This window comes from Silurus meridionalis, chromosome 21 (assembly GCF_014805685.1).
Source record: "Silurus meridionalis isolate SWU-2019-XX chromosome 21, ASM1480568v1, whole genome shotgun sequence".
In the NCBI taxonomy this organism is placed as follows: domain Eukaryota; kingdom Metazoa; phylum Chordata; class Actinopteri; order Siluriformes; family Siluridae; genus Silurus; species Silurus meridionalis.
Window position 1 is genome coordinate 11,040,855 of NC_060904.1, and position 23,810 is coordinate 11,064,664.

Here is a 23,810-nt window from a genome sequence, read left to right on the forward strand (position 1 = left end):
TGTTCTTTATAAGTAAGTTTGTCCCTACATATATTATACCTGTCTGCACAAATTTGTGCTGTTATTAAAAATATGCCTGTACTGGAGTCCACCCTGTTCTGCACATTTTAGTTTCCTCCATGCTCTGAACACCCACACAAAGTGGGCTGTTTATCAGCTAATTAGTTGAATCGTTAGATTAGTAAATACAGGAATGGTGGGGTGCAGGCCTTAGAATTGACATAAAATTGAGAAGACAGTGAGGTCACATTTTTTTTTCTTCCTGTGAACATTACCTAAAGCCTGTGCCTCCATGACTTTAAATTGCACAGCCAGTCTTTCAAATGAATTGTCCATTGAGTGTGGATTCTATTTCTTATTCATGCATTGTTATAAATACATTCAGTCTCCAACTGTAGAAGTAGGATAAAACAACATTAAAAAAAAGAAATCCCTCAATTAGTGTTTTAACAGTTGCACTGGAGAGGACAATTTAACCTGTCCGCTTTCAAATGGTGTTCAATAAGCATATTATTATTAAATAATACAATAAAAAGGAGAACAAAAATAACAGATGCATGTTTTTGTTTCAGCTGCAATGTCAAAGGTTCTTTCCCAATAACTATTAGATGTTTTCTAGGAACCACACATTTTGGCTGTTCAATGAAAGAGAACCACAAACAAAATATGTGCTGTTCAACTTTTGTCAAAATTATTTTTATATAACTTTATATAAAGATAAATCTTTTCTCAATCTTTTTTGCATATAAAATACTAAAAACAGTAGTAAATAATTGTTCATTATTATTGTAGGACAAAACCACATTTAACATCTTTCAAGAGAATTTTCCACCTCTCCCAGTGCCAGAGCTGAACTTGGTTGCCCCAGGGACTGCTTCAACTGTGATTATCGGTAGGCCATTGTCGGTCTCATACTGCATGGCCTGGGTGAATGAGGTGGTGTCAAAAGTTGCATGATAGGCAGAGTTGCGGTCAGCACGGAGACAGAGCTGAGGAAAGGAGCTTATCTGCTCAGCAAGCTCAATAGATACCTTTAGTGCTGAGATAGAAAAAGAAACAGACAGACGGAAAAAGAGAAAGTAGTTGAGCCACACATACACATACATATACACACCGTATTTTTCCGGACTATAAGCAGCTAATTTTTTCCCCACGCTTTGAACCTCACGGCTTAAACAATGAAGTGGCTAATTTATGGATTTTTCCCGGTTTCACAAGCTTCATGCAGCCAAAAAACTGAGCCCTGTAACATTAGAACAATGAAATTGCAGAATGAGTTAAGGTGAACAAATTAAACTCTTTATATTAAATCGAGCAGTTATAAAGAAGCACACTTACTGATTCATTTGGTTACATGCTATTTAAACTGGTTGCATTTAAAATAAATAAAATTAATCAATCAATCAATAAAATTCACTGTGTATTCATATACATGTTCCTGAAAAGACTGAGGCAACATTTTGACATGCTAAATTCAGCAGATAAGCAGCAAAATGACAGGCAAGTCTAAATTTGTTACTCTTTTGCAATGCTAATAAAAAAAAAAGAAGAAAGTAGTTTACCTAGGGAAAGATACAAAAACAAATAAAACTCCTTTCCTGTGAAACTTTACATTGTGCCATTTTTAAAACTGTTTACATGAGTGGTGAGTGTGGCAAATAGTGTGGTAAATACAACAAATACTGAAAAACATTTAATCCCAATAATAGTACAAAATACCAACTTATTTATATATATATATATATATATATATATATATATATATATATATATATATATATATATATATATATATATATACATACATACACACACACACACACACACACACACACACACACACCCCTTTACATTTCAGCAACACTTTTATTATAAGGACAATACTACGGGAATGAAAGTTGGATATATTTGTGATATCAGTGATATCAGTGAGCAGCTTGTATAGCAGTATAGATTTACTTTCCTCTGAAAATTACTTAACATACAGACATTATTGTCAAAATAGCTGGCAACAAACGTGAGTACACCCTAAGTGCTAACAGCACTTAACAATGTGGTATTCATGTTCTTGTTTTTGTCTGCTTGGCAGGACCATACAAATTCACGTCTCTTGTATTAGAGCAGTTAGAATTTGTTGTATTGAGTACAGTTCTCTCATACTGGCCACTGAATGTTCAAAATGGCACCTCATGGCAAAGTACTCTCTGAGGATTTCAAAATTGGAATTGTTGCTCTCCACAAAGACGCCTGGGCGATAAGAAGATCTGTATCTCCCTGAAAATGAGTTACAGTACAGTGGACAGGATCATACAGGAGGTTTTCCTGAGACGTGTTCCACTCAAAAAAGGCCTCGCAAGGGACGAAGCATTAGTGCTGCCAGCATTAATTTAGAGGTTGCAGAAGCGGGCGGTCCGCTTGTCAGTGCTCAGTACACCGCCCTCTGCAACAAGTCAGTTTGCATGGCCATCATCCCAGAAGGAAGTCTCTTTTGAAGCTGTCTCGCAAGAGAGCCTGCAAACAGTTTGCTGCAAACAACCTGTCCAAGAGCATGAATTACTGTAACCATGTCCTGTGGTCTAATGAGATTAAGGTCAATTTATTTGGCTCAGATGTTGTCCAGCATGACACCCCGATGAGGAGTACCAAGAAATTGTGTCTTACGCACAGTCAAGCATAGTGGTTGCATGGTCTGGGGCTGCATGAGTGAAACATGGATTTAAACATGTAAAATTTTAAACCAGAACATGATGCCCTCCCTTCAGAAACTGGGCCGAACAAATTTTCTAACATAATAATGACCCCAAATACACCAACAAGTGGACAACTGCCTTGCTGAGGAAGATAAAGGTGATGGAGTGGCCAAGTATGTCTCCAGACTCTGAACCCTATTGAGCACCTGTGGAGCATTCTCAAGTGGAAGGTGGAGAAGCGCCATGTGTCTAACATCCAGCAGCCATGATATCATTAGGGAGGCGTAGAAGAGGATCTTAGCAACAACCTGTGCAGCTCTTGTGAATTCCATGCCCATGAGGATTAAGGCAGTGCTAGATAATTGTGCTCACACAAAATATTGACACTTGGACACAGTTTTGACATTCACTTAGGATGTACTCACTTTTGTTGCCAGATATTTAGACAAAAATGGCTGCATATTGAGTTATTTTATATAGAGGACTGCCATACAAGCTGCACACTGACTACTATAAAGTATATCTAAAATTTATTTATATAGTGTTGTCCCTTGAGAACATATATTATAATGGTTGCTGAATGTAAGGGGTGTACTTACTTTTGTACACACATACATACATACACACACACACACACACACACACACACATATATATATATATATATATATATATATATATATATATATATATATATATATATATATATGGATATGGATATGGATAAACTGCATCTCTGTACCTTGTCCATCTGGCACCACTCTGTTTGCTAGTCCAAATGCCAGTGCCTCCTGAGATCCTACAGGTCTTCCAGTCAAAATGAGGTCTAAAGCTCGAGACAAGCCAATTAGCCTTGGGAGCCGCACAGTGCCTCCATCAATCAGTGGCACACCTAGAAAGATAGAAGACACTAGAAGAGGTCACAGTGTGACTCAATAATTTATAGACAAATACACAAACATGCCCGTTCTAAACACCATACTTATTATTGCAGGGTTTCAATATATTTTACATTATACACATTAAATGTGTAAATGACAAATGAATAAAAATGTTACAGACTTTCACATGACTTCTTTTATTTCATTTAACCTATCTCAGAATAGATTTGTAATTTTTTTCTCCCCTCTTCAAGTTTGCTAATAAGTTGCAACATGTTTGCTAATAGTATGTACCTTGAGAGTGACTGGTCACTCACACTTAAAATGGAAAGAGGTGAAAGAGATCCCAATAATCTACATTTTAATGTTTTCTAAAACTGCAGTTAAAATAGGGTTTTGTCCTCTGGTCTTGGTCTTTATGGTCAGTTTTAGTACCTTAGTTTTCATCACTCTTATTGATTTATGGCAAAAATAAATGTAATTCCTTCCTTGCCATAAAAGCAGAGAACCTACAAATGTAGAAGACATATTTTAGCAAACATCACAAAATTACACATTTAGTAATTATATACACTTGTTAATCAGTCTAAACTAAGTCTGTAGTTTTCAAGAACTTCGCCACATGCTAAATCTAAATGTTTATTGCAAAAAATTTACTTGCATTTACCTTTATCCAAAAAACTTTCAAATGAATTGAATGGAATATAAATAACCATGTTAGTCTTTATTCTCAGTAACTAGCCTGACAACAGGTGACTTAAGGTAATTTCATGCATTAAACATGATTTGCATTAGGCATGAAGCATCTAAAAAATCTAATTTGTGCTACACACCGATCAGGCATAACATTGACAGAGGTGATGAGGAGGTGATGGGTAGGTATGGTTTTAAGGAGAGGAATGTGGAAGGGCAGATGGTGGTAGATTATGCTAAAAGGATGGAAATGGCAGTGGTGAACACTTATTTTAAGAAGAAGGAGGATCATAGGGTGACGTATAGGAGTGGAGGAAGGTGCACACAGGTGGACTATGTGCTGTGCAGGAGATGCAACCTGAAGGAGATTGGAGACTGTAAGGTGTTGGCGGGAGACAGTGTAGCTAGACAGCATCGGATGGTGGTCTGTAGGATGGTTTTGGAGGCGAAGAAGAAGAGGAGGAATGTAAGGATTGAAAGAAGAATAAGATGGTGGAAACTGAAGGAGGAAGAGTGTAGTGTGAGGTTCAGGGAAGAGGTCAGACAGGGGCTCGGTGGTGGTGAAGAGGTGGCAGATGATTGGGGAACTACTGCAGGAGTGATGAGGGAGGCAGCTAGAAAAGTACTTGGTGTGACATCTGGAAATAGAAAGCAAGACAAGGAGACGTGGTGGTGGAATGAGGAAGTGCAGGAGAGCATTAGGGAAAGAGGTTGGCAAAACAGAAGTGGGATCGACAGAGTGATGAGAAAAGTAGGCAGGAGTACAAGGAGATGCGGCAGCAGGTAAAAGGGATGTGGCGAAAGCCAAGGAAAAGGCATATGAGGAGCTGTATAAGAGGTTGGACACTAAGGAAGGAGAAAAGGAGTTATACCGATTGGCCAGGCAGAGGGACCGAGCTGGGAAGGATGTACTGCAAGTTAGAGCAATAAAGGATGGAGAGGAAATGTGTTGACTAGTGAGGAGAGTGTGTTGAGAAGGTGGAGGGAGTATTTTGAGCAGCTGATGAATGAGGAAAATCACAGAGAGAGAAGGTTGGAGGATGTGGAGTTGGTGAAGCAGGATGTAGATAGGATTAGTAAGGAGGAAGTGAGAGCAGCGATTAAGAGGATGAAGAATGGAAAGTCGGTTGGACCAGATGACATACCGGTAGAGGCGTGAGATGTTTAGGAGAGATGGCAGTGGGTTTTAACCAGATTGTTTAACAGGATTCTGGAAGGGAGAGGATGCCTGAGGAATGGAGAAGGAGTGTGCTGGTACCGATCTTTAAGCATAAGGGAGATGTGCAGACCTGCAGTAACTACAGGGGAATTAAGTTGATCAGTCACACCATGAAGTTATGGGAAAGAGTAGTGGAAGCCAGGCTGAGAGAAGAGGTGACCATCTGTGAGCAACAGTATGGTTTCATGCCGAGGAAGAGCACCACAGATGCCTTATTTGCTTTGAGGATGTTGATGGAGAAGTATAGAGAAGGACAGAAGGAATTGCATTGTGTATTTGTGGATTTAGAGAAAGCGTCGACAGAGTGCCAAGAGAGGAGTTGTGGTATTGTATGAGGAAGTCAGGTGTGTCAGAGAAGTATGTAAGGGTGGTGCAGGACATGTATGAGGACAGTGTGACGGCAGTGAAGTGTGCAGTAGGTACGACAGACTGGTTCAGAGTGAAGGTTGGACTGCATCAAGGATCGCCCTGAGCCCTTTCCTGTTTGCAGTGGTGATGGACAGGTTGACGGACGAGGTCAGACAGGAGTCTCCTGGACTATGATGTTTGCAGATGATATTGTGATTTGTGGTGAGAGTAGAGAGCAGGTTGAGAAGAGCCTGGAGAGGTGGAGATATGCGCTGGAGAGAAGGGGAATGAAAGTCAGTAGGAGTAAGACAGAGTACATGTGTGTGAATGAGAGGAGGGCAGTGGGTGATGCGGTTGCAGGGAGAAGAGGTGGAGAAGGTGGAGGAGTTCAGGTACCTGGGGTCAACAGTGCAAAGTAATGGAGAGTGTGTTAGAGAAGTAAAGAAAAGAGTGCAGGCAGGGTGGAGAAGAGTGACAGGAGTGATTTGTGATAGTAGGGTATCTGCAAGAATGAAAGGGAAAGTTTATAGGACTGTGGTGAGACCTGCGATGTTGTATGGATTAGAGACAGTGGCATTGAGTAAAAGGCAGGAGGCAGAGCTGGAGGTAGCAGAGCTGAAGATGTTAAGGTTTTCGTTGGGAGTGACGAGGATGGACAAGATTAGAAATGAGTTTATTAGAGGGACAGCACAGGAAAAGAGGAAGGCCAAGGAGGAGGTTCATGGATGTGGTGAGGGAAGACATGTAGGTAGTTGGTGTGAAAGAGGCAGATGTAGAGGACAGGGTGGTATGGAGACGGATGATCCGCTGTGCCGACCCCTAATGGGAGCAGCCGAAGAAGAAGAAGAAGAAGAAGAAGAAGAAGAAGATCTCTTCATTATGGCAACTGGTAGTTTGTGGGATATATTATATGTTTCTGTTTCAGCATGTAAGGCTGTCAAAGACCTTGGTGTGATTATTGACCCGAGTCTTTCCTTTGAGTCTCACGTGAATAATATTACCAGGATCGCCTTTTTTCACCTTAGAAATATTGCTAAAATTAGAAATATGATGTCGTTACAGGATGCAGAAAAACTAGTTCATGCTTTTGTTACTTCTAGATTAGACTACTGTAACGCTTTACGTTCAAAGGCTCAGATCTGGAGGGAGCATGGATATAGAGTGTTTGGTGAACTGGGATATTTGTATGCTGTCGTCCCCTCACATTCACACGTTCACTCGGGTTTGTTGACGGTGGTGTGGTGGGTCGTCTCTTATCCCAGAGATCCCTCATGTCTGTGTTACCTTCTGGTTCTCCCTTTTAGTTATGCTGCCATAGCGAGTCTTGCCGGAGTCCAAACTGCACAGTGACATTAACTTTCATACACCAATAGGGACACTTAATAATCCATATCCTTTTTCTCTCTCTCTCTCTCTCTCTCTCTCTCTCTGTCGAGTTAAACATGCTCCTGAGGTTCCAGTGACCACTGTTCCTGCCCCTCTCCCCTCCGTGGATCTTCACACTTCTGTGCAGCTTGGGACGGTATCTCATCAACACCTTGGGTGGTTCCATGTAATTCCGGAGTAGAACGGGTGCTTTTGAGGACGGATTGGACTGTAGTTGGTTTTGACTCGGGAGTGCAGTTTGCTTCTGATCGTCATCACTGTAACCCGCAACTTTGTATATCTGCTTCAAATGGACATTTGGTGCAACCCAGATGAGGATGGGTTCCCTCTTGAGTCTGGTTCCTCTCAAGGTTTCTTCCTTATGCCATCTCGGGGAGTTTTTCCGTGCCTCAGTTGCTCATCAGGGACAACCTTACTTACAAAGAACATATTTACGTTTAATCACCACATTATCTGTGTAAAGCTGCTTTGAGACAATGTTCATTGTTAAAAGCGCTATACAAATAAAAATGAATTGAATTGAATTGAATATATTATGCAGCAAGTGAACATTTTGTCCTCAAGTTTGATGTGGTAGGAACAGTAAAAAATGGCAAGCGTAAGGATTTAAGTGAGTTTGGCAAGGGCCAAATTGAAATGGTTAGACAACTAAAACAGAGCATCTCCAAAACTGCAGCTTCTGAGGTACTTCTGGGCTGCAGAGACCAAGATCTATCAAAAGTGGTCCAAGCCCCTTTGGTCTGATCCAACAGACGAGCTACTGTAGCAAAAATTGCTCAAGAAGGTAATGCTTGATGGGTCAGGACTGTTTTGGCAGCAAAAGGGGGGACCAGCACAATATTAGGCAGGTGGTCTTAATGGGATGCCTGATTGGTGACCATAAAGATATGCCTGGTCGTTGTAAGCTTCATGTTTATAGAAATATGTACATTTAGAGACACTTTGTACCATGATATGTATAGAAAAAATTGCAAAGCAGAATCCGCCTCCAACATCTTGCTCTATTCTATAATCCACCGCTGTTATTGGGTTGGATATATTGCCACGGATAATCCGCTGTGAATCAATAAGCTAATCAAAATATCAAACACACATGCACACTTGACCCTAACACCTATAGACAAACCTTTCCCAAATTTGGGGAAAAACTTTAAAATGGTATGGAATAGCTTTCTTTTACAGTACAAATACATTTCTCTGAAAAAACTTGGACCAGCATGATTGTGAACAATGTAAAGTCCTGACTTTACATTGTGAAGACATGGTTTTGCCATAAAGAAGAAGAATGTGGGGGCAGCACAGAGCCTTAACCCCAGTGAACAGCTGTCTGATCTGATTGCATTCCTGGTCTCCTCATCCAACATCAGTGACCTTGTTAATTGACAGCATTTTACAAGACCACAACCATAAAACCATAGCTCTTGCAAGAGTTTAATAATGTAATGTTATTCTCATTTCTTAAATAGTTATGCATATGAAAATTAAATTTTTTATTCAAAAAGTATAAATGTAAAAAGAGTAATATAAAACTTTCTCAACATCAGAAATATTGAAATTTGCCCACCAATGCAACAATCCAATGTTCAATAATACTTATTAAAGCATGATCACACAAGCAATGTTTTTTTTATTTTTTTATAAAATTATTGGATAAAAACAAACTTGAACTGTAATCAATACCTGCAGCCTCATGCTTAGAACATGCTCACAACCATGTTGATATTCTGTATAACCACACAATTGGAAGTGTGCATTAAGTGTTCTAGAAGCTGCTGAAAGTCAGCAACTATCTGAAACCAAAAGAAGCATTTTGACAGACAGATAACCAGTGAGAAACTTCATTTTATGTTTAGAAAAAAAAAGCTCTCGTAGTGTTCAAAAGTTTGTTTGCTCACCAAGAACTGATGGTAATCAGGGCAGAGAGCTAATCACATTATAATCTTCAAAATTCTGAAGCTTTTGTAAAGAAAACAAAGTATACCGAGAGCTGAAACTCACTACTATTTATTCCACAGCAGACTAACTAGCAGTTTCTAATTACAGTCTCTGCTCCACAATCGAAACCATATAGTGCATATAATATGAGTCAAAAACAGAAGACACTGGAAAAACTTTTACCTAATCAGAGAAGAAATCATCAAAAAGGGTTTTTTTCCCTACATGCTGTGACTGACAAACATGTAATATTTGCAGATCATAATGTTTCTTATTATTTATGGAGCAGAAATATGAGCATTGTTCCATGTACTACTATTTACAGTATGCAGCAAAAATATAAGGATTTTACCAAATCTTCGGCAGAAAACTCCCATAATGGCACTGGCTTCCACGACCCTGAGATCAGCCAGCAGGGACAATTCCAACCCCCCTGCTACAGCATAACCACTCACTGCCGCAATCAGTGGCTTTGACAGCCTTAAGCGAGAGGGACCCTTCAATCAAACAAAACAGAGAAGACCTGTAAGAAAAGGTGTCTGACAGCTTTGCACAGCTGTATTAGAATCATTGATGGATGCAATAAACAGGTGAAAGAACAACATTTCATGAGTTACTTCATCTCTTAAGTTTCATGAGGCAGGCTTTTCAGTTCTTTTTCTCTATTCATCAATGTTTAAAATTTGTAATTAGAACAAACACTACATAATAAACTCTGACAAAAAAAAAAATAGTTTATTATTTACAAAAATGTAACATTTAATTTGAAGCATCTTGTTGAAGAAATAGTCAACAGAACTGATGCTCAAACTCTGGTTATACTAATTCGAGTACCCAATGTAATGATATACTATACTATAATACAATTACTATAATGCTTTAAAGTCAGTATTTGGTCTATCTGAAAAGTAATTAGATTACGTTTTTCCTCTTACCATTGGAGCAGGTCCTTTGGTAACATTTTGCTCTAATGTGAGGTTTACTGAGTCTTTTGAAAGTTCTTTAAGGTCATAACCAGCACAAAAATTCCCTCCTAAAAAAAGAAAGAAATCAGCCCCAATGTGCAGAAAAGGAGATATACATGGATAATAGATAAATAGAATAAAGCCAAAAAGAAAGGTACTTCTTTTCATGTATACAAAACTAAATAATTGATTTTGTCAATATTATCATGTTTGAGCATGTTACCAATTTCAGGAGAACAGCATTCACCTATTCCATGCAGCACAGCTACACTCAATTTATCATCGCAGTTGAAGGCGGATAACTCTTCAAATAACCACCGAGACGTCTCCTGGTTCACTGCATTACGCACCTCTGGCCTGTTAATACCTACAGTAAGCACTGGACCATGCTTTTCAATAACCACTGTCTGACCTGCAATGAGAGAGATTAAAGACAATTAATTGTGATTACTTCACTTAGTGATCTCCAGATGTCATATTTGTATGGGGACTTGACTGGACTGGTAATGAGCACATCATACATGTAATGTGCACATCAGTATGTAGCTTTACATACTAGTTTGATCTCTGTGTGTGTGTGTGTGTGTGTGTGTGTGTGTGTGTGGTGAGTATATATGCGAGTAGCTGATGCAAGGAGGAGCTTTTAATTTATTGAACAACCATATCGGAACTGTAGTAGTGGAAAAAATGCTACTCTGTTTTAGAAGGGTCAAATTATTCGCTTGAATCAGCAAAGTAAACAACTAAAGAGACTGCTGAAACTATTACAACTGGGTTAACAACTACCCAACACAGTATTAAAACCTAGATAGTGGTTAATCATTTTCATAACTTTGAGGAAGAAATGTGGTCAAGAAAAAAAAATCTTTGTGATCATGATTGAAGATCACAAACATTTGAACAAACAAACAAACAAAACACACACACACACACACACACACACACACACACACACAGATCAAACTAGTATGTAAAGCTACATACTGATGTGCACATTACATGTATGTATGTATATATATATATATATATATATATATATATATATATATATATATATATATATATATATACACACACACACACACACACACACACACACACACATATATACAGTATATTAAATACAGTGCATCTGGAAAGTATTCACAGCACTGAACATTTTCCACATTTTGTTATGTTGCAGCCGTATTCCAAAACGAATTGAATTCATTATTTTCCTCAAAATTATACAAACAAAACACCATAATGACAACATAAAAGAAGTTTCTTTGAAATCATTTAAGCACAGTGGCCACATTATTGGTAAATTGAAGACATTTGGAAGCACCAGGACTAAGTGATCAGGGGTGAATGACCTCAGCCAGGGAGGATGACCAAGAAGATGATGATCACTCTGAAAGTGACAAAGTCGTCTACAGTTTTCTGCCACTTATGACTATTGTAATAAAGTGCTTCAAGAGAATCATAATAAAGCACATCAAGACCCAGCTAACACCCTCAATAGACACCATGCAGTTTGCGTATCATCCAAACGAGGACATCACCACGACCCTCCATCTGGTCCTCACCCACCTGGACAATAAGGACACAAGCGTACGAATGCTGTTCAGACTCCAGTTCAGCATTTAACACAATCATTCATCAGCACATGATTGAGATGTTCAGGCCTACTGGCAACTGCATCCTGGACTTCCTGACTGGGAGACCTCAGTCAGTCTGGATCGGAAACAGCATCTTCAGCACCACCACACTGAGCACTGGGGCACCTCAGGGCTGTGTGCTCAGTCCACTGCTGTTCACTCTGCTGACTTACTAATGTGTAGCAATGCACAGCTCCAATCACATCATCAAGTTCGCCGATTACACGACTGCGGTGGGTCTCATCAGCACCAGTTAACAGCCTGGTGTAGAGCCGGCCACCTGTCTCTGATCGTTGACAAAACTAAAGAAATGGTTGTTGACTTCAGGAGAACACAGAGCGACCATTCTCCACTGATCATTGATGGATCCTCCGTGGAGATCGTCAAAGGCACCAAATTTCTTTGTGTTCATCTGGCAGAGAACTTCACCTGGTCACTCAACACCAGCTCCATAACCAAGAAAGCCTCTACTTCCTGAAAAGGCTGAGAAAAGCTCATCTTTCTCCTCACATCCTAACCATGTTCTACAGAGGGACCATTGAGAGCATCCTGAGCAGCTGCATCACTTCCTGTTTTGTGAACTGCACCGTCTCGGATCAAGAGAATAATGAGGACAGCTGAGAAGATCATCAAAGTCTCTCTCCCCTCTATCACGGACATTTACACCACACGCTGCATCCGCAAATCCAAAAGCATTGTGGATGACCACACACACCCCTCAGACACTCTTCACTCTCCTACCAACAGAAAAAGAGGTTCCAAAGCATTCGGCCCGCCACATCCAGACTGTGCAACAGTTTTTTCCCCATCAAGCGATCAGGTTCCTCAACAAACAAAACTGAACTGCACATAACACACACACTGAACTGCACAACTTGAACTCAACACACACTCATTACTCATCTCAATATATCCATATTATATTTAATCATATTAAATGCTGTTTTTGCACTACATTGTGTTTTTGTTTACAAGTACACTCTTGTTTATAGTCTTGGCACATTACTGTATAATCATAGTATACAATAGGTTTACTTGTCAGCGCTATTTTGTGTTTTGTGTATCTGTCCCACCCTGTCTTGTGTTGTCTGTCTGCAATGTTTTGTCTGCACTGTTTGCACTCGGTTGCACAAAAAGCGAGGACACTTACTTTAGCCTTAGCTCTGTTATGTAGCTCTGTGTTGTTTTATGTAGCACCAGGGATCTGGAGGAACGTTGTCTCATTTCACTGTTAGCTATATATGGTAAAAATGACAATAAAAGCTTCTTGATTCTTGACTCACGTTGTCATTACGTTATATTGTTCATAAAATGTTGAGGATAATAATCAATTTAATCCATTTTGGAATAAGGCTGTAACATAAATTGTGGAAAAGGTGAAGCACTGCAAATATTTCACGGATGCACTGTGTATGTATATTTTAGGGCTGTGACGATTCCTCGATTGACTCAAGCAATTCGATTACAAAAATTAAATGATGAATTTAAATTAATTTGCTTGTATGCTTCATTTAGACAATTTTACTAAACACTGAGCACTGTTTCTCACTGACCATTATTACAGACACACCATCCGCTGAACTCTGTATGTTCTGTACAGGTAAACACACGCTGCAGAATGAAAAATGGAGGAATGGGGAGAAAACGGTGAGGGGCGAGGAGAAGATTCAGGCCAAAGAAAAACGGCAGAAAGTTTCCAAAGTTTGGGATAATTTCAAAGTAAAACAAAGATAACACCGCACAGTGCGGTTACAGTTTTTTTTTAAGTAATTTTAAACTGATTTTAATATTTTATATTTTATATATATATATATATATATATATATATATATATATATATATATATATACAGTGAGGAAAATAAGTATTTGAACACCCTGCTATTTTGCAAATTCTCCCAATTAGAAATCATGGAGGGGTCTGAAATTGTCATCGTAGGTGACATGATACAGCTGCAAATAAGTATTTGAACACCTGAGAAAGTCAATGTTAATATTTGGTACAGTAGCCTTTGTTTGCAATTACAGAGGTCAAATGTTTCCTGTAGTTTTTCACCAGGTTTGCACACACTACTTATTTTCCTCATTGTGTGTGTGTGTGTATATATATATATATATATATATATATATATATATATATATATATATATACACACACACACACACATACACACAGTGTTGGGCAGTAACGCGTTACTGTAACAAAGCTACTTTTGACAGTAACTAATACTGTAACACGAAGAAGATGCACTGTGGGCGTGTCTCCGTTTATTCAGGTCTGTGCGGCAGTAATGGCGAGTAGAGGCGAGAGCAAGACGCTCATTACTTCACTTTAGTTGAGTAATGATAAATACAATAAATACAAAATAAATAATACAAAAACTTTGTAGTCAAATGTAAACTGCGTCTTTCTGGTTCGAAGCTCGTATCTACTGCGATAAACAGCAACTCCAATCTGCCGAAGCTCCTCCAGAAACTCCATGCCTCGACGAAGCTAGAAGCTAACCCGGTGTTCTGTTCTACATTGTTGATAGTTTTCATACTTCAGTGGTGAAAGGAACATTTTTAAGGGCTCAACACAACAGCAGAAGCCACTTTAGTTTTTGATTGTGAATATATTATTCAGCTTGTTTTGTTATTTATTTCAGAAATCCTTGTGATATATTCAGTTTGTGCTGGTCTGACTTAAATAAAATAGTGTTTAAAAATTACTTTGTGTTTAAGTCAGTTTTGTGTTCGTATAGACCAAGGGTCGGCAACCTTCACCACACAAAGAGCCATTTGGACCTGTTTCCCCACAGAAAAGAAAACACTGGGAGCCACAAAACTCTTTTGACATTTAAATTGAAATAACACTACATGTAACGTTTTTTTTTGCCTTTATGCTATGTATAATCAAACCATAATGTGTTGCATTTATGAAATCAATGAACTGCAGAGAGAATGAAATTACGTTTCTGCAGGCAACAAAAAAATTATGAACTCCTTAAAAAAAGACATTGGGTTGAAGGTTACTTTCAAGTAAAATACTCAATGTCTATTTGAGTCCTTGTATTTATGAAAAGAACGCCAAACATAAATTATCCACCGGCAGCAAACCAAAAATGCCGTCGTCTTCTGTGTGCCCTCAACCAAAGTTTAAAAAGTCGCGTGCCGGTGGGTGTCGCACATTAGCGGTTGTGAACACGTTTTATTAAGATTTTACAAGATCACCAAAAACTTCAAATTTAGAATTACATTTTAAAAACTAACGAACTAAAATAAAATACATTTTAATTAAATACTCATTTTTTATTTTCCAAAGCCACAGGGAGCCGCAGAAGAGGGATGAAAGAGCCGCATGCGGCTCGGGAGCCGCGGGTTGCCGACCCCTGGTATAGACCATAAGCATAAAAGTTCATTAATGGGAACATTAAAAAAGGTTCTTTAAAAAAGTAACTAAAAAAGTTTCTTTTAACAGTAACGCATTACTTTTTGGTGTAAGTAATCAACAAAGTAATTTAGTTACTTTTTGAATTAAGTAACTAGTAACTGTAACTAGTTACTATTTTTTAGTAACTAGCACAACCCTGTGTGTGTGTGTGTGTGTGTGTGTGTGTGTGTGTGTGTGTGTGTGTATATATATATATATATATATATATATATATATATATATATATATATATATATATATATATATATATATGAGAACGTTCAAAAAGCCCCTCTGCTGTGGTCGCATAGGGCAGGCAGTGGAGCACATTTGGAGCACTAGCGATAAATACACTGATTTAGTTTGTGCAAATTTTAAAGCAGACAAGAATACCACATTGCGATACTGTGCAAGATTTAATAAATAAATACATGCGTGAGATTAACTGAATTTTATTAAACGAATAGTTTGCCATTACTTACTCTCCACGGCCACTGCAGATGTACTTTTTGAACACACCGTATTTGTGTTTTGATGTAATATGGCTATTAAATGCACTATTTAATGGACTATTTATAAATGCACTATTTAATGGAGTTTTGATGTAATATGGCTATTAAATGCACTATTTAATGGTTTATTTTTCACTGATATTCTTTTATGCAATTTCAGCAATAAAAAATTTGTTGTTCATTTTAAGAGGTCAGTCTTATTTTCGCTCTCATTTAGTATTTCTCTTTAATAAAAGAAAAAGTACTTATCATATTACTCGATTAATTGATGAAAATCATCAGAATAATCATATAGCAATCAAATAATCAATAGCAGCAGCCCTGAAATAGCATATTACAGTGGAACCCGGTTATGTTGATGTCCTAGGGGGTCGCCAAAAAGCATCGAGGTAACCGATGATCGAGATAAACGATATTAGCAATATATTAACATGCTTGAAATTTCTTTATGTACATGATGTGCGTTAATAAATGAGAATGTGCATGCACGTGTTTTTGGAGGGGTTTTTACACAACAGCGTTGCCGCGATTTGTTTGATGAAGGAATGCTATAAAAATGTACATACGTTTGTTAACAACAAAAGGCATAAGTGCACCTACTAACAGCAGAGATTTACCAGTATACAATACAAACCACCGTCCATTCTCCATACAAACCTTTATTATATTCTCCAACATTATAAACACACAGATCACTCAAAAAAAAAAAAAAAAAAAAAAAACAGCGGCTGCACAGTGCCGTCTCACATTTAGTCCACATGTGGACCCCGGAAAAAAACCCCGGAAGATCCAAACCCGAACCCGAAACCAAAAACGAGGGACAGAAAAGTCTCAAACGTGAACGGCCGAAGGGGGCGTGGCAGGTGCTTTCTCGGCCGCTTTCTCTGAAGCTCCCGGCTTCAACTCCTTACCGAGAGAGCCGTGCTCCTTACCCTGCTCGCTCGCGCGCGTCGCTCCTTACCAAGAGGGTAAGGCGCACGGCTCTCTCGGTAAGGAGCGACACGTTCATCGCATAACATTTAACAAAAAAAATGCATATGTGCTCTTACTAACAGCAGAGATTCACCAGTATACAATACAAACACCTGTAGTATCTGTAAGGTTTGATTTTTCCGACACTTTCGCGAGTTCTTCTGCGGCTGCACAGCGCCGATCGACATAACTGACGTTAAAATTTCTAATTTTTTCCCCCCTTGTGCTCGAGATATTAGGGTTCGCGACATAAAAAAAGTCGACATAACCGATAAAAAATGCTAGACAAAGGGAGAATTTGGCGGTTCCACTTCAAAAACGTCGACTTAATAGGGTTGTCGAGTTAACCTAAGGCGAGATAAGCGGATTCCACTGTATATATAAACTCGATTCCAAAAAAGTTGGGACACTGAACAAATTGTGAATAAAAACAGAATGCAATGATGTGAAAGTTCCAAATTAAAATATTTTATTCAGAATACAACATAGATGACATATCAAATGTTTAAACTGAGAAAATTTATCGTTTACAAATAAGTTGATTTTAAATTTCATGGCATCAACACATCTCAAAAAAGTTGGGACAAGGCCATGTTTAACACTGTGTGGAATCCCCTCTTCTTTTTATAACAGTCTGCAAACGTCTGGGGACTGAGGAGACAAGTTGCTCAAGTTTAGGAATAGGAATGTTGTCCCATTCTTGTCTGATACAGGCTTCTAGTTGTGAAACTGTCTTAGGTCTTCTTTGTCGCATCTTCCTCTTTATGATGCACCAAATGTTTTCTATGGGTGAAAGATCTGGACTGCAGGCTGGCCATTTCAGTACCCGGATCCTTTTTCTACGCAGCCATGATGTTGTAATTGATGCAGTATGTGGTCTGGCATTGTCATGTTGGAAAATGCAAGGTCTTCCCTGAAAGAGACGACGTCTGGATGGGAGCATATGTTGTTCTAGAACTTGGATATACCTTTCAGCATTAATGGTGCCTTTCCAGATGTCTAAGCTGCCCATGCCACACGCACTCATGCAACCCCATACAATCAGAGATGCAGGCTTCTAAACTAAGTACTGATAACAACTTGGGTTGTCCTGATCCTCTTTAGTCCGTATGATATAGCGTCCCAGTTTCCCAAAAGGCACCTCAAATTTTGTTTTGTCTGACCACAGAACAGTTTTCCACTTTGTACAATCCATTTTAAATGAACCTTGGCCCAGATAAAACGCCTGAGCTTCTGGATCATGTTTAGATATGGCTTCTTTTTTGACCTATAGAGTTTTAGACGGCGAATGGCACGGTGGATTGTGTTCAACGACAATGTTTTCTGGAAGTATTCCTGAGCCCATGTTGTGATTTCCATTACAGTAGCATTCCTGAATGTGATGCATTGTTGTCTAAGGGCCCAAAGATCACAGGCATCCAGTATGGTTTTCTGGCCTTGACCCTTACGCACAGAGATTGTTCCAGATTCTCTGAATCTTTGGATAATATTATGCACTGTAGATGATGATAACTTCAAACTCTGCAATTTTTCTCTGAGAACCTCGTATCTGATATTGCCAAAAGAAGCCAAAAGAAAGTTTTTTTTTATTACATTTGTAAATTATTGCATTTTTTTTTTTTTATGTCCCAACTTTTTTGGAATCGGGTTCGTAAATGGGGAGGGTTGCGTTAGAAGAGCATCCAGCGTAAAATGTGGCAAATCAAAAATGAGAATCAGGAATCAGAATTTCATACTGGATCGGTCGAGGTCCGGGTTAACAACGACCGCCACAGGTAGTTAGCCAACAGGGTACCGGTGGAAATTGGGCTACTGTTGGCCCTAGGAGGAGAAGGAGAGGAGGAAGACATCTATAGAGACGGCAGGAAAAGGAGAGTGTATGAAAAGAAGTGTAGAAGAGTGAAGGTTTGGTTGGGTACTTTAAATGTTGGTACTATGACTAATAAAGTGAGAGAGATAGCTGATATGATGGAGAGGAGAACAGTGGATATGTTGTGTGTTCAGGAGACCAAGTGGAAGGGGAGTAAGGCCAGGAACTTTAGAGGGGGGTTTAAATTGTTCTATCATGGTGTAGATGGAAAGAGAAATTGTGTAGGGGTGATTCTGAAGGAAGAATACAGTAAGAGTGTAGTGGAGGTGAAGAGAGTTTCTGATAGGGTGATGAACGTGAAGCTAGAACTTGAAGGGGTGATGATTGTCATCAGTGCCTATGCTCCAGAAGTCGGCTGTGAGATGGAGGAGAAGGAAAAATTCTGGAGCGAGTTAGATGAAGTGGTAGATGGTGTACCTAGGAATAAATGTTTGGTAATTGGGGCAGACTTCAATAGGCATGTAGGTGAAGGAAACAAGTGATGAGGCACTGATGGGTAGGTATGGCTAGTAATAGTTAGTAGGCTAGTATTAGTAAGGAGGAGGTGAGAGCAGCGAATAAGAGGATGAAGAGAAGAAGAGAAGAAGAGAAGACTGGAAAGTCGGTAGGACCAGATGACATACCGGTAGAACAACAGGGTGCTGAGAGAGGAGTTGTGGTATTGTTTGAGGAAGTCAGCTGTGTCAGAGAAGTATGTGAGGGTGGTGCAGGTTATGTATGAGGACAGTGTGACAGCAGTGAAGTGTGCAGTAGGAACAACAGACTGGTTTAAGGTGGAAGCTGGATTGCACCAAGGATCGGCTCTTAGCCCTTTCCTGTTTGCAGTGGTGATGGACAGGTTGACGGACGAGGTCAGACAGGTGTCTCCCTGAACTATGATTGCGGACAATATTGTTATTAGGGATGCACTGAATATTCGGCCGCCGAAAATGGCCCAAAAGTGCATTTTCGGTTTTCGGCCGAAAGACTTTGATCACCGAAAAAACGCGCCCGAAACAGTTTGTTGTGGTGATGCAAACAGAAACCGCGGCCTGCACGTGCATGTCTGAAACAACATGTCTGCGGTGTGGACGTATTTCAGTATATCTGAGAAAGACCCACGGATAGCGATTTGCAAAACATGTAATGCCGAAATTTTGTCTGCAAAGACTTTCTCCACGTCGGGTTTAATTTATCACCTGAAATCCAAACATCCCGATCGCAATGCTGAATATGAGAAGAACGCGGCACAGAAAAGCAAAACCCCTCCGAGCATGCGCACTCCGTCTGGGGTGGACCTTTTTGAAAAGGCAGGAAGTTTCCCAGTGATATTGTTGTATTGTATCTTTAAGCAGTTGCACTTGTTCTGAATGCACTTTGTTTTTATGAAAGAAAATATTTAATTGTACAACCTTTCAGCAGGCCAGAGGGCCTGTACATTATTATTTAATGTACACATGAGTACACTTAAGTTAAACATTTAAGTTTGAATTTTTATTTATTTTATCCTGTGCATTGTTGCAATGTGCTATAAATAAATATTTTCATAATTTGTAATTGATTTATTCTTTGAAATTTTAATATTAATTTATGCAATTGAAATGCCTTGATTTCAGTAAGGTTAGTACACAGTCATAGACATAAATGCAATGGTAATAATAATTGGCATAATTTCTTTCGGTGTTTCGGTGTTTCGGCCTTGCTTTCCTCTTTTTCGGTTTTCGGTTTCGGCCAAGAATTTTCATTTCGGTGCATCCCTAATTGTTATATGTGTAGTGAGCAGGTTGAGAAGAGATATGTACTGGAGAGAGGGTGAATGAGAGTCGGTAGGAGTAAGACAGAGTATGTGTGTAAATGAGAGGGAGGGCAGTGGAGTGGTGCGGATGCAGATAGAAGAGGTGGAGAAGGTGGATGAGTTAAGATACCTAAGATCAACAGTGCAAAGTAATAGAGAGTGTGTTAGAGAAGTGAAGAAAAGAGTGCAGGCAGGGTGGAGTGGGTGGAGATGAGTGGCAGGAGTGATTTGTGATAAAAGGATATCTGCAAGAATGAAAGGGAAAGTTTATAGGACTGTGGTGAGACCTGCGATGTTGTATGGTTTAGAGACACTGGCATTAAGTAAAAGACAGGAGGTGGGGCTGGAGGTAGCAGAGCTGAAGATGTTGGGGTTTTTGTTGGGAGTGACGAGGATTGACAGGATTAGAAATGAGTTTATTAGAGGGACAGCGCATGTAGGACGTTTTGGAGACAAGGCGAGGGAAGCTCGATTGAGATGGTTTGGACATATACAGAAGAGGGACATGGGGTATATCGGTAGGAGAATGCGAGAATGGAGCCACCAGGAAGGAGGAGAAGAGGAAGACCAAGGAGTAGTTTTATGGATGTGGTGAAGGAAGACATGCATGTAGTTGAGGTGAAAAAAGCAGATGTACAGAGAAGGATGATCTGCTGTAGTGACCCCTAATGGGAGCAGCCGAAAGAAGAAGAAGAAGAAGAAGTAAAAGATGGTGTTTTAAAATATGTGTTGGATGTGTGCATTAGAGTGGATTTTGGTGCTTGATTTGAGACTTGGCATATCAGTAAAACAAATGTTTAGTGATTAAAAATTATTTATTATTATGTGTTGAATGTTTCATTTTGCTTTTTTTTAACCTATAGATGGTCAAAAAGAAATATTAATTAATTAATAGCATTAATCGTGCGTTAATAAAATTAGTATATATATGGATGACCTGGCCCCCACAGTCACCGGACCTGAACCCAATCGAGATGGTTTAGGGGTGAGCTGGACCGCAGAGTGAAGGCAAAAGGGCCAACAAGTGCCAAGCATCTCTCGGGGAACTCCTTCAAGACTGTTGGAAGACCATTTCAGGTGACTACCTCTTGAAGCTCATCAAGAGAATGCCAAGAGTGTGCAAAGCAGTAATCAAAGCAAAAGGTGGCTACTTTAAAGAACCTAGAATATGACATTTTTCAGTTGTTTCACACTTTTTTGTTATGTATATAATTCCACGTGTTAATTCATAGTTTTGATGCCTTCAGTGTGACTCTACAATTTTTATAGTCATGAAAATAAAGAAAACTCTTTGAATGAGAAGGTGTGTCCAAACTTTTGGTCTGTACTGTATAATATATATCAGTGGCAGGCCGTGAATTTCACACCTAGCCCTTCAGTTGTTTCCTATCGGAATAAATCCACTCCGTAATTCGAATCAATACGATGCACAGCTACAGAAATCACCAATATTATACAGAAACTAAGTATAACAGAATGCTGCATTACAGACAGGTATTTCATGCAGTGTGAATAAATGCCATTGCTGTGCATTTTTTTCTGTGCATTACAGTTTTCCTTGGGATTTGAAATTCTATAAGTAAGTGCTTAGGAAGGAAGTAAATATCTACTTGGTTAAAACAACAGCTTCAAGCAGCATGAATCTGAATCACTAGGACACCTGCAGTGTTCACAGTGCTTTCTTTTGACCTTGGCAATGAGTGACGGCTGAAATCCAACTAAAACTTTAATTTGATTGAATACATATTTATGGACAAAAGTATATTAAAACATAAATCGGTAATTCTGACACACATATTTGATGTGAACCTTAAATGAACCACTATTATGGAGCGTACACTAAAAATGTGGCCTCGACGCAAGTTTAAAACTCATATCGAATGTTAGTGCTGCCCCCTAGCGCCCGCAGAGCGCATTACCTGCTGTAGGGTGTTGAGAAGTGCTTCCTGAGCTCCAGGGTCGCGTTCCTGCGCCAAGAAAACATGTGTCAAGTTGGCCGGTTTTCATCAACAAATCTGCCGCGAAAAGACAAATGGCATTAGACAAGATAACATACAATCATTTAAAACTCTTACATTAAACGATAATATTAAGATTACAAACTGCAGCTGTACCAGCGCTCCCCAAGCTTATTTGCACCACGGACCAGTTTCACGCAAGACAAATTTCCACGAACCCGGGAGAAACACGGCTCGTGCTTGGGAAACCCTGAATAAAGCCATACGAGCAATCACGTGTCCGCGGTGTGTGTTTCACACACTGGTTAGACTTACTAATAAACAACGCAGGTCGAGAAAACTTCAAGATCATTGTAGCTACTTTGAATCTGTTCCAGTAAACAGTTTAGTCTGAATATCTACCTATAAATGACGTTAAATAACGCTAAGCAAGCAAACAAGCTGAATGTCAAACTGTAAATGTAAATCTGCACAAAATGTATTGACGCTTCGCACGGAAATGTAACCTGCTTGAAGCCTGAAGTAATACATTGTTTTGTGACTCGTCCCATCAAAATAAAAGCCATTTTCTTTTCTATGGGCATGTCATTGGAGTACGGTCTTCTTTCCATACTTTTCAACTTCATTGATCTTTCAATACTCGAAACTGGGCCTCGTTTATTTAATGCTTGTTCGTATAGTCGTTTATGTATGAAATATTATTCATTTTAGCGTGTTATTTTATTTAAATAAAGTTTGTCTCAATCATTCTTCTAAATGTGTACAGATTTTGCGTAAAAAGATGAGGATGGGCTGTTTTTTGTTGGTTAACAATACCTGTGGTGGTTGTTGGTAACCCAGGCCACGACCAATCCCGTATTAAATTCAGGTTTGTGATTTGGCACGTTTTATGATGGATTCCCTTCCTAACCCAACTTCCCTATTTATCCGGGCTTGGGACCGGCGCCAAGAGTGCACTGACTTGTGCAACCTTAATGGCTGGTTTAGTAAAACAAACGTTTAGTGATTACATTTTATTTTTGCTAAAGTTTATTGCTGAGTAAAGAAAGAACGCCGTAAATGAATGTGTGTTGCATTTAAGGTTTTAATTCTGGTCCTTTTGTATTTATTTATTTTTTTTTTTATTTTATTCATATATATATATATATATATATATATATATATATATATATATATATATATATATATATATATACACACACACACACACACAGGTGCAGCTCAATAAATTAGAATATCATTGAAAAGTTTATTTATTTTAGTAATTTATTACAAAAAGTGAAACTCATTATATAGATTCATCACACACAGGCTGATAGATTAAGTGTTTATTTTTTTTTAATTTTGTTTATTTTGGCTCACAATTAACAAAAACCCACTAATTCACCTTCTCAAAAAAAAATTTAAATCTTCATAAGACGAATCAAAAGAACATTTTTAGTGAATTGTTGGCCTTTTGGAAAGTGTGTTCATTTACTGTATATACTGTATGTACTCAATACTTGCTTTAATTGCTGCCTCAATTCAGCATGGCATGGAGGTGATCAGTCTGTGGA

The 23,810-nt window shown here is 38.9% G+C and overlaps 1 protein-coding gene across 3 annotated transcripts; it reads right to left on the minus strand.

Annotated features, from left to right (window-relative positions):
* Window positions 1-328: 328 nt before the first annotated feature.
* Window positions 329-23,121, minus strand: zgc:101569 (uncharacterized protein LOC449822 homolog). Of its 3 annotated transcripts, none has more exons than XM_046833858.1 (7): window positions 23,071-23,121; window positions 22,216-22,311; window positions 10,365-10,529; window positions 10,088-10,185; window positions 9,505-9,649; window positions 3,433-3,582; window positions 329-1,039 (listed from the first exon to the last, which is right to left on the minus strand). In XM_046833858.1, exons 2-7 carry the CDS (start codon window positions 22,301-22,303, stop codon window positions 816-818), a joined length of 870 nt encoding a protein of 289 aa, XP_046689814.1. In that variant the 5' UTR covers window positions 22,304-22,311; window positions 23,071-23,121; the 3' UTR covers window positions 329-815. The 3 variants fall into 3 exon arrangements, with proteins under 3 accessions (XP_046689814.1, XP_046689812.1, XP_046689813.1); XM_046833856.1 differs by lacking the exon at window positions 23,071-23,121 and adding an exon at window positions 22,570-22,802; XM_046833857.1 differs by lacking the exon at window positions 23,071-23,121 and adding an exon at window positions 22,411-22,563.
* Between the last annotated feature and the right edge of the window lie 689 nt (window positions 23,122-23,810).